This window comes from Plecotus auritus, assembly GCF_963455305.1.
Source record: "Plecotus auritus genome assembly, chromosome: 7".
Lineage (NCBI taxonomy): Eukaryota > Metazoa > Chordata > Mammalia > Chiroptera > Vespertilionidae > Plecotus > Plecotus auritus.
In genome coordinates, this window is record NC_137774.1 from 4,124,967 (window position 1) to 4,136,099 (window position 11,133).

General features: G+C 58.4%; 1 protein-coding gene across 2 annotated transcripts; it reads left to right on the plus strand.

The window, feature by feature from the left end:
* The first annotated feature begins 1,865 nt into the window (after positions 1 to 1,865).
* FDXR (ferredoxin reductase) lies at positions 1,866 to 10,468 on the plus strand. 2 transcript variants are annotated; one of them, XM_080678133.1, is made up of 12 exons: positions 1,866 to 2,047; positions 2,797 to 2,894; positions 6,444 to 6,539; positions 6,737 to 6,859; positions 7,050 to 7,163; positions 7,449 to 7,550; positions 8,287 to 8,394; positions 8,633 to 8,717; positions 8,852 to 9,051; positions 9,134 to 9,305; positions 9,717 to 9,887; positions 10,011 to 10,468. In XM_080678133.1, exons 1-12 carry the CDS (start codon positions 1,969 to 1,971, stop codon positions 10,139 to 10,141), a joined length of 1,479 nt encoding a protein of 492 aa, XP_080534259.1. In that variant the 5' UTR covers positions 1,866 to 1,968; the 3' UTR covers positions 10,142 to 10,468. The 2 variants fall into 2 exon arrangements, with proteins under 2 accessions (XP_080534259.1, XP_080534260.1); XM_080678134.1 differs by having other exon boundaries at positions 1,872 to 2,047; positions 6,761 to 6,859.
* The last annotated feature ends 665 nt before the right edge of the window (positions 10,469 to 11,133 follow it).

An 11,133-nucleotide genomic window follows, 5' to 3' on the forward strand; every position in this document is an offset into this window, starting at 1 on the left:
GAGAAGAAAATATCCTTAGGTGAAAATTAAAAAAAAAAAAAAGTGTAATAGCCATTAGCTTGTGGGTAGTACAAAAATAGGTGTTGGGTAGGGGTTGGCCTGCAAGCCATAGTTTGCCCACTCCTGTCTAGGAAAACAGGCACAAAATGCAATGGCTTATCAGAAATTAGGCCGTAGCCGGGTTGGCTCAGTGGATAGAGTGTAGGCCTGCAGACTGAAAGGTCCCAGGTTCGATTCCGATCAAGGGCATGTACCTTAGTTGCGGGCACATCCCCAGTGGGAGGTGTGCAGGAGGCGACTGATCAATGTTTCTCTCTCATCGATGTTTCTGCCTCTCTATCCCTCTCCCTTCCTCTCTGTAAAAAATCAATAAAATATATATTTAAAAAAAGAAAAAGAAATCAGAACATTAGGAGGGAGGGGAAGTGATGAGAAGGGGCATGAGGGGCTCTGGGGGTGCGGGCCATGTTCTACTCTGGGAGTGGTGGTTACAGGATAACATCTTGTGATAATTCATCAAACAGTACACTTCTGCTTTGTACACTTTTCTGTTTGTTATACTTCAATTAAAAATAATAATAATGGGGTCGAGTGTTAGAAGATAAGAAGGGGCCCTACACCAGCTTGGGAGAGGATGGGTCAGGGAAGGTTCTCCAAGGAAGGGTTTGATAAGAGGGCCCTCGGGAGAAAAGGAAGCTGAAGCTGGTATTAGGCTTGCTGGGTCAGATGGGACCACGGATCCTGTCATTTAAAAATATACTTTGCTCACCGTGTGTGTGTGTGTGTGTGTGTGTGTGTGTGTGTGTGTGTGTTTTGCATTAATTTTGCTCTTTTAAAATGTTGCATTAAATTATTATTTATGTTGATCACTGTGGTTTTTGGTGCTCTCTTAAATTTTGCACTGGAGGCCAGTGCCTCCCTCACCGCACACTATTCCAGCCCTGCGACAGGGTCAAGATCTGTCCACAGCACCTGGGGCAAATCGCTCCTTCCATTTCCTCACCTACGTAAAGGGAAGGGACGAGGCAGGACAAGATCTCTGTGGAAGAAAAAGGGGTTCTACAGGGTGATTTGATCATAAATTCCTAAATGGGCAGTCTTGGTGGGTAGTCATGCCCCAGGCCTATAGCTTCTTCAGTAAAACGTTTTTAAGCCAGCCCTGTCCATTGTTTTTGTGCATATAGATTAACACATTTTTGAAATACCATAAGTAATACCTCTCGAAGCTGTAAGCACCCTCAAGAGAGCACATGCATGAAAGAAACGGCAAAACTCACTCTCGGGAGCATCTGAGATCTTGCTTCCTGGCAATTGTCATCAGTTTTGGCTCAAACACATTTTTATAAAAATTCTCTACAGGTTTAGACATTTCTTATGTGGGCAACTTGGCGGGGTCATACCTGTATAGCACGCTGCTAAATGAAAAGAGCCGCCAAGTTCCAGGCGGAGCCCCTTTTTAAGGGACTTCCGGGTTTGCTTGCGTTCACTGGTGATTGGCTAGCAGGAAACCGGCCAGGCAGGAAGTACCTATCAAAAGGGAAAGGCTCTTTGCGTCATCAGCCAGCGACGAGAGGCTAAGTAAACTCCTCTCTAATTGGTTCCCTTCTTCAAGAGGGATTGAAACAGCGATGGGCATTTGCTCTTTTTTAACTCCGGACTTCAGATAACGGGAGAGAGTGTGAAGATTGGGGAGCAATTTATTAAGTCACGCAGGGACCGGAAGTCTTGGGGGCGGGCCTTCAGCAGAAGGGGGTGGATCCAAGGGCGGGCTTCTCCTTTGGGGGCGGGATTCTTTCCGGCATGGGGGTGGAGCAGCAACGCTGTGCTTTCCCAGAGCGTGGGAGGCGGGGTTTGGGGCGGGCGGCACCTGTAGGCGGGGTCAGGGCGGGGCCAGGTCGAAGCCCGCGCCCGGCGCGGAGCGGGGCGGTCATCGGCATTAGTTCCGCAGGCTGAGTGCAAGTCCCAGCCATGGCTCCCCGCTGCTGGCGCTGGTGGCACTGGTCGGCATGGCCTCGGACCCGGCCGCCTCCCGCCGGGAGCACTCCGAGTAGGAGCTGGGCACCCCTGGGACTGGATGGGAACGCGGGGAGGAAGGCCTGCGAGCGCCAAGTGGAGGGGTTGGAGCCCGACTGGGGCAGAGCTGGAGAGGGACGAGAGAGGAGACGGGGGCGAGACTGGAGGCGTCCACTCACAGGGACAAGATGGGGTGGTGTACGGGGGCAGATGGGAGCCTGTGGGGTGAGGTGCCTAGGGTGAGACGAGGGTCAACAAAGGTGAAAGGGGGAGACCATGATTCCACAGGTGGGAGAAGGGGTGAATGAGGGTGATATGGAGGTCTGTAGGGCAAGAGAGAAGTCTGAGGCGAAACGGGTCGATAGGAATGAGGCGGTCTATTGGGGAATGTAGGTTCTATGGAGGGAAGATTAGAGAGATAATTGGAGCACTGTGGGAAGATCCACGGGGAGAGATTGGGATGAAACGGGGTCCGTTGGAAGGATGTGACATTCTAGCTGCGTGGGTAACCCCGTAAGAAAAATGGAGTACTGTGCAGCGCAACTTCAGGGGTGCGTGGGTGGGGAGGTTGTTGAGTAGGTCATCTTCTGCGACATAGTAAGTTCATGCGTGGAATGTGGGGTTCTGAATGAAGACACGGCCTTTGAGGCTCGGATGAAATAAGGAACCCTACAAACAGCAAAGCCTTGACAGAAAGGAGGGAAGCCCCCCTTGTGTTTAACACTGAAGTTGGTTTGGGAGTGGGCGCGAGTGTTGTTCTGACCTCCCCTCCCCCATCCCCAGGCTCCCGCCGGCAGTTCTCCACGCAGGAGCAACCCCCCCAGATCTGTGTGGTGGGCAGTGGCCCGGCTGGCTTCTACACTGCCCAACACCTGCTAAAGGTAAGCCACGCCCCTCTGGTCCCCTCACCCATTCACTTGCTGCTCTAATCTCAGGGGCAAGCCCCACCCTTTTGGGTTGTAAAAGCACTTCTGGATCCCTGATGGGGAAGGGGCCCCCAGCTCATCTAGACAGGACACTTTCTACATACTTTGTCACCTCCATCCAGGGCTCCCCACTCTAGGTCCTCAGCTATGAGGGAAGTGTTTGTGCCTCATGAGTGATGGTCGATGGTCAGTGGCAGGTGGTGGGCCCTCCAGGGAGCTGATGCAGACCTGCAGGATGAATTGATCCTGCCCCTCGCCTTCCCTTTCTTCTCTGTCTGCACTCTGCCCCCAGTATCCTGCATCTCGAGGCTCTGCCCCCTCTTCTCAGGGTCTCCTGGAACTTCATCCACTTCCTTGTGCTCTCCTCACCCTTGACCCCTGTCTCCCCATGCTGTTCTTTCAGCCTGCTCTGCACCCCCCTCCCCTCCCCCAAAGGCCAGGGTCTCAAGGCTTACCGTATTGGCCTTGGTGGGCAGGGCCCCAAGGTTACTCATTACCCTTGAGACTTTGCCAGCCCTTGGACCATGGTGGGAGGGAGGGGGAACCATAGTGAGGCCTGAGGTAGATGGGCCCAGATCCTGGGGCTCGGAAGCCACCAGCCAGGCTTGGACTCGGACTGCTTATCTTGGTGCTGCCCACCCTCTCCCTCCGCACAGCCCCGTATTAAAATGCACATTCCTGGGCCTAGCTCAGGCCTAATCAAACTGTGGCAATTGTCATCAGTTTTGGCTCAAACACATTTTTTAAAAAAAAATGTATTTTATTGATTTGTTACAGAGAGGAAGGGAGAGGGATAGAGAGTTAGAAACATCGATGGGAGAGAAACATCTATCAGCTGCCTCTTGCACACTCCCTACTGGGGATGTGCCCGCAACCAAGGTACATGCCCTTGACTGGAATCGAACCCGGGACCTTTCAGTCCGCAGGCCGATGCTCTATCCACTGAGCCAAACCGGTTAGGGCTCAAACACATTTTTATAAAAATTCTCTGCAGGTTTAGACATTGAGCACAGGAGTCAACGGTTTTATTTAATTAATTTATTTATTTAAAATATATTTTATTGATTTTTTACAGAGAAGAAGGGAGAGGGATATAGAGTTAGAAACATCAATGAGAGAGAAACATCAATCAGCTGCCTCCTGCACACCCCCCACTGGGGATGTGCCCGCAACCAAGGTACGTGCCCTTGACCGGAATCGAACCTGGGACCCTTCAGTCCACAGGCTGACGCTCTATCCACTGAGCCAAACCGGTTAGGGCTAGGGAGTCAACGGTTTTAAACACCCCGGGCAATCTGGTGCTCGCTGCCACGGTGGTGCCTTCACTGAAGGGTTTTAGGGGAGGGACTGCCAGCACCCCGTTTTTTATTTGGAGCTCTCTCTGCCTGCAGTGGGGTGGGGAGGCAGGGCTGGTGGCTGGGAGGAGTGGGGGACTGCTATGTGGCAGTGGGGAGGAAGAGGGGAGGGTGGGGGAACCCAGTGGATAGAGTAGAGGAGCCCCAGGTCTGGGCTCCGGGCGTATGTATGGAAGGGAGTACAGGAGCAGAGGGAGAGGTTTGGGGGAAAGGGAGTGGGTTGGGATCGAATGGATTTGAGGTGTCTGGGGTGAGTCCAGGGCTCTCAGGTTTGGAGCTTGTGGGGGGCTCTGGGCAGGAGGGAGAGAGTGGAATATCATCAGGTCCACGGAATTTGAGGTCACAGGTGGGAGCCGATGAACCTTCCCCAGGGGATGTGTGCCTAGAGGGGACTGGGGGTCCCAGATTAGAAGAACCTCAGAGAAAGTTTCTGTTAGAAGGGGACAGATCTGATAAAAATAAAAAAGAAGAAGGGGGATGCCTTAGCTGGTTTGGCTCAGTGGATAGAAGCATTGGCGTGTGGACTGAAGAGTCCCAGGTTCAATTCCAGTCAAGGGCATATGCCTGGGTTGTGGGCTCGATCCCCAGTAGGGGGCGTGCAGGAGGCAGCCGGTGCAGGAGGCAGCCGATCAATGGATTCTCTCTCATCATTGATGTTTCTATCTCTCCCTCTCTCTTCCTCTCTGAAATCAATAAAAATATGTTTTAAAAAAGAAGAAGAAGCCGGGGAGCAGAGGAAGAGGGAATTGAGAAAGAACAGCTGGAGGGATAGGAGGGAACTTCAAGGTTAGGGAGGAGACGGCTCCCTGGGAGTCGAGGTCGGCCATGCAGGCTAACACATCCGGGGACTTAGCTTTGTGGGGGTGGCCTTGCAGAGAGCGGTGTGACCTAGAGGGAAGGAGCCACAGCCAGGAAGAATGGAAGATAAAGTCGGGTTGTGTAAGGTGTCCGCCAGGCTCAGCAGTTTGAACTTTGACCTGTGGCAGTGGGCAGCCAGGGAAGATTCATGGGCGAGGCCGTGACTGGCAACAGCAACAGTAATAGTAATGCTAGCTTTGGCGGGTTGCACACTCACCGCGGTCAGGCCTTGCCTCACGCCAGGAGCCATGCCCTGTTGTATAGAGAAGGTAGGGAGCCAAAGAGGGCTGGGGTCCCCGTGGCTCTTGACTCCAAAGCCAGCTCTCCCTGGGGACCACATCAGCGGGGTTTGAAGGAGGTGGGTCAGGGGCCACCCGTGGCAGGCACGGACGGGGAGAGTCAGGAAACACGGATGGGCGGTGGGCGGCGGGCGGCCTGGATTGGGTGCAGGCGATGGGGCGGAGGGAGAGGGGCACTTGGGCAAACCTGAGGAGGCGAGCACGAGCCTTTGTCGGGATGAGGGTGCCTGGCGGCAGGAGCTCCTTTGGCCTGAGTCCCGTTGAGTGGGGAGCGTTACAGCAGGAGCCAGGATGGGGGGGAGGCAGGGCCGTGTGTCCTCGGACACGGCTTGACTTCGAACCTGCTGAGGCCCAGCGTCCCTCACTGCCCTGACCTCCAGGTGCTTCCCACCCTGACGGGGGTGTATCTGTCCCGGTTCACAGAGACGGGCAGATCCTGGACTTGCCAGTCACATGGCTGGTGGGTGCCTGACCCCCAACACTGTGCCCTCCCACAGCCCCTCTAGGTGCCCCGGAACCAGCGTGTGAGCGAGGTGTTTTTTTTCAAGGCCGAGAGGAGGGCCACTTTTTTGTCCCTCAGCCCCCCCAGGCCCAGCTTGGGCCCCTTTCCCACAGGATGGCTGGAGACGAGAGCGAAGGCAGGCGTGCGTTGCAAAGGCTGACTCTCAGGCCTCCAGCCTGACCGGGCATGTCTCGGGGCGCCGAGGCTCTAAGGCGGGGCGCGTGGAACATCTGACCAGGGAGCCGAGGCAGCTCCCCTGGTCCCCTCCAGCGGAGGGAACACTCACCACCTTCCTGTGGCCGAGTTCTGCGTCCCCCCTCGGCTGGCAGGCCTCGAGGCCTGACCTCGGCGGCCCATTCCTCTCGTGTGGCTCTCTAGGCAGATGGGGAGTCAGGGGCCTCCTTGTGTCCTCTGCCCACTGCTCTGTCCGGGAAGGGGGGACCCGCGGGGCCCAGCCTCCCTCGGCCCACCACCTGCTGCCCTCCCGCAGCACCACGCCCAGGCCCGCGTGGACATCTACGAAAAGCAGCTGGTGCCCTTCGGCCTGGTGCGCTTTGGCGTGGCGCCCGACCACCCCGAGGTGAAGGTGGGTCTCTCTGGGCACGGAGGGCAGGTTTGGAGACTTTGGTCAAGGCGAGGAGGGAAGGGACGCTCCCTGGCTGCATGGAATGACCCCAGACGCACCGAGATCCCATCCTGGGGACATTGTGGGGCGAGGGTGGCACAAGCATGGTCCCTGGAGCTGCCACATCCTCTAACCCCTCCCACTCCGGGGCCTGGCAGAATGTCATCCACACCTTTACCCAGACGGCCCTCTCTGACCGCTGTGCCTTCCACGGCAACGTGGTTGTGGGCAGGGACGTGACCGTGCCAGAGCTGCAGGGGGCCTACCACGCTGTGGTGCTGGTGAGTGCGCGTGGCGGGGGAGGGAGCCGGGGGCAGGGCAGCAGCAGGAGGTGGAGGCTGAGGGATGGAAGGCAGGGGTGAGGCCCAGGGCAGGGCAGGGTTGGGGGGGGTGGGCCAGAGAGGAAGCTGAGGAGGCTGGTGGGCTGTCTGGCCCCGTGGCTGGCGCTGAGGGCCCTGGGTCTTCCCTCAGAGCTACGGAGCAGAGGACCATCGGGCCCTGGGAATCCCCGGCGAGGAGCTTCCTGGCGTGTTCTCGGCCCGGGCCTTTGTGGGCTGGTACAATGGGCTTCCTGAGAACCGGGAGGTGAGTTTGGGGAGCACTCCTGCTGCCTCTCAGCCGGGGCGGGGGCGCTCTCAGATGCCGGAGCTGGGGGAAGAAGGAGCCAGGGTCGAGGACTGGAAGGCTCCCGGGAGATGAGAGGAGAGACATCAGGCTGGTGAGGTGGGAGGTCAACCGTGGAAGAGAGGGGTGGGGCCAGGTGGGGTGGGGGGCCTGAGTGGAGGCTCAGATGGTGTGGATTTCTCCAGGGTGGGGGAGCCCAACTAGAGCCAAGGCTAGGGACACCCCATCCAGACCTCTCCCCTCCAGCTGGCACCGGACCTGAGCTGCGACACGGCCGTGATTCTGGGGCAGGGGAACGTGGCTCTGGACGTGGCCCGGATCCTGCTGACCCCACCTGAGCAGCTGGAGGTGAGTGGGCAGGTTAGGGGCGGGAGAGGCGGGGGAGGCCACGCTGAGGAGAGGAAGTCCCTTCTGCGGGCTCAGGACTCATCCCTCCACGCTGGGCTCAGTGCCTTTCCCCTTGGCGCCAGGCAGCGGCCTCCTGAAAGGCAGCCGGGAGCTTCCTCTCATACAGCTTCTCCTTTACTTTCAGCACTCTAGCTACATGGGCCTTAAAAAAAAAAGTGTTCGGTGTGCCTCAGGACCTTTGCACATACCACTCCCCCACGAGGAACCCTCTCCGCTCACCTCCTGCTGGTTAATCTTTTAGTTCTTGCTCAATTGTCCCTTCAGGAAGCCTTATGCTCCCTCTCACAGACTTGTCTACTGTGGCACAGCATGTGACCTCTTTCATTTTACATTTTTCATCAGTGAGCCTTTGATAAGTAACTCTTCCTCCATCAGAGCAGGAGCTCTGGGAGGGCCGGCACTATGTCTCTTTTGTGCACCATTAGCACCTCCCTCCCGCTGCCCCTTGCATGGTGCCCTGCACAGGGTAAACGTGTTGAGAGCATGCACCCGGTTTGCTACTAGTTGGAGCCATTTGCAGAATTGGCGGCAGTGCTCCATATGGCCACCAGGTGGGGGCAGAGGTTCACTTTCCACTTTCCAGCTGGCCCCTCTCTCCGGCTCTGGGTAGGGACATGAGGAAGTGGAGAGGCTTAGTGTTGGATGAATTTAAGGCTTTCCTCTCCTTTTGTGCCAGAAAACGGACATCACCGAGGCTTCCCTGGGGATCCTGAGGCAGAGCCGGGTGAAGACGGTGTGGATAGTGGGCCGACGTGGACCCCTGCAAGTGGCTTTCACCATTAAGGTGCTGGGGCCCGAGAGAGAGGGGTCTGGGCCCTAAGAAGATGGTCTTCCCTTGGGAGGGGGAGCAGGGCAGAGCCCTTTGGAATGCTGCTGCCCAGGGTCGAAGAGGGGAGCCAGACGGGGACGGGGGGAGGGTGTCCCCTACCTGGCCTGGGCTTTGGGGTGTGCTCAGGAGTGGATAGTGCTCTGGGCCTGACCTCCTCACCACTTCCCACCCCCACCCCACCCCCACCCCCAAGGAGCTTAGAGAGATGATTCAGTTACCAGGAACCCGACCCATTTTGGATCCTGCGGATTTCTTGGGCCTCCAGGACAGAATGAAGGGTGAGGGCCCTGGCCTGACCCCCCAGCTCACCAGGGAGGGGATGGTCTAGGAGGTCAACAAGGGCTTGGGGAGGGCATTTGGGGAGAGGGCTGTACCCCAGGGACAGCCCTGAGATGCTCTGTGTTGCTGACAGAGATGCCCCGCCCCAGGAAGCGGCTGACGGAGCTGATGCTTCGAACAGCCACAGGGAAGCCGGAGGGGGAGGAGGCTGCCCGCCGGGCAGAGGCCTCCCGAGCCTGGGGTCTCCGTTTTTTCCGAAGCCCCCAGCAGGTGCTGCCCTCACCAGACAGGCAGCGGGTGGCAGGCATCCGCCTGGCGGTCACCAGACTGGAGGTGAGTTTCCTGTTACCCAAAGACACCCCTGTTCTCAAGTCTCCTCACCTCAGCCGGGTGTTGCCCACACTCTCCCCAACAGGGTGTCGGCGAGACCGCCTGGGCAGTGCCCACTGGCGACACGGAGGACCTCCCTTGTGGGCTGGTGCTGAGCAGCGTTGGGTATAAGAGCCGCCCCATTGACCCCAGTGTGCCCTTTGACCCCAAACTTGGGGTCATCCCCAATACGGAGGGCCGGGTTGTGGATGTGCCAGGTGAGAGGGTGCAAGAAGGCTAGGCACCACACTGTGGTGGGGGACAGGGAGGCTGCTGTCTCCGGGGCCGTTCACATTCATTCACTCATCCAGGGACACGCACTGGGAGACGGCTCTGAGCCAAGCCCGGGGGTCTGGGCCCTGGAAGCAGCCCCTCCTCCTCCTGGCCCTGGGGAAGCTCCCAGTCTAGCTCGGTGCCCACCTATGTATGCTCTTAAGTTGTTCCATTTCCTGACGGAGGCCTGTCTGGGCAAGGCCCTGCACTCAGTGCCGGGTTTGGAGATGGGCCTGTGGCCACAGCGGGCCCACCTGCTGAGGCTGCTGGGAGGACTTGGGGTGTCGGACATATATGTACACAAGTGTCCAGCCACCAGCCCTTGCTTTACCCCTTCATTACACCTCCCCCCCCAGGCCTCTACTGCAGTGGCTGGGTGAAGCGGGGGCCCACGGGCGTCATCGCCACCACCATGACCGACAGCTTCCTCACCAGCCAGACCCTGCTGCAAGACCTGAAGGCCGGGCTGCTGCCGTCTGGCCCCAGGCCTGGCTATGCGGCCATCCAGGCCCTGCTCAGCAGCCGAGGTCTGGGCCCCTGGTGAACCGCTGGGAGTGGGGTGGGCGGCCTGGGCCTTTGCATTGGGAGGGGGTGCTCTGGGCTGGGATGGAGGAAGGGGTGGGGCAGTGACTCCCTTCCCTCTGCCTCAGGGGTCCGGCCCATCTCGTTCTCGGACTGGGAGAAGCTGGATGCCCAGGAGGTGTCCCGGGGCCAGGGTACGGGGAAGCCCAGGGAAAAGCTGCTGGATCCTCAGGAGATGCTTCGGCTGCTGGGGCGCTGAGCCCAGATCCCAGCCCGGCAGGGAGGGGAGTGCTGTGCAGAGGAGAGGGGCCAGGGTCGGTCTGAGCAGGACTCTGCACACAGCTGCACCCCCTGCCCGCCCTGGCCCAGGGCCTTGGCTGCCTCTTTTCCAGGGACCAATGAGCACTCCCTCCTGCCAGAAGGTCACCCTTGCCAGCGTGGGTTTAACTCTCAGCGAGGAGATAGCCTCAGTTAGGGCTGGGTGCAGGTGCAGGCTGACCTCGCTCCCTCCCACCTCTCCTGCTGGACTGTGTGGGTCACCAGGTCCAGAATATGCTGAAAATAAAACAGCTGCCACGGAGAGCCAATGGTTGATGTGCCTGTGATTTCTTCTGGGGCCTGGGGTCACCTTCCAGCCGCAGCTCCCCTCCAGCCCCCAGGTGGCGCTGCAGAGCCAGCTCCCTGCTCTGGGGCCTCCGGGGGCTGGAGGTGGGTTTGGTAGCCAGGCCTGGCTAGAACCCTCCCTTTCTCTCCCTGGCCCTGCTGCTGTGGCCTGCCTGCCTTCTGCCCACACACCAGGCACCCTGGCACCCGGGCCTGCCTGCTCTGCTGGTCACACTGGTCAGCTACCGGTACAACCAAAACGAGAAAAGAGAAAAATGGGAGTGAGGGGACTGGGCAGCAGCTTGTGGGTCCCCTGCTCTGTTCCCAGAGCCTTCCCTGCCATGTCAGTTTCCAGCCAGGTCCACAAGCCGACAGCACTGAAATCTCCGTAGCGCTTTGCAGTTTACAATTTACAAAGCATGTTCACCGTCTAAATGCCAGTCCCCAAGGTGCTGGCCTCGCTTTGTAGACTGAGGGATCTTCGAAATTAACTGGCCCAAGGTCGCACAGCTAGTGAGCTGCGGGCTCGAACCCAGGGCTCCGGGCTGGTGTTTTCTCCGAGGCCGCCTTGATTTCTAGCCTCAGTCTGGAGACACAGTCCTGAAGAGGGGCGAAGGGATCCAGGCGATGGCGCGCGGGCAGCAAGGA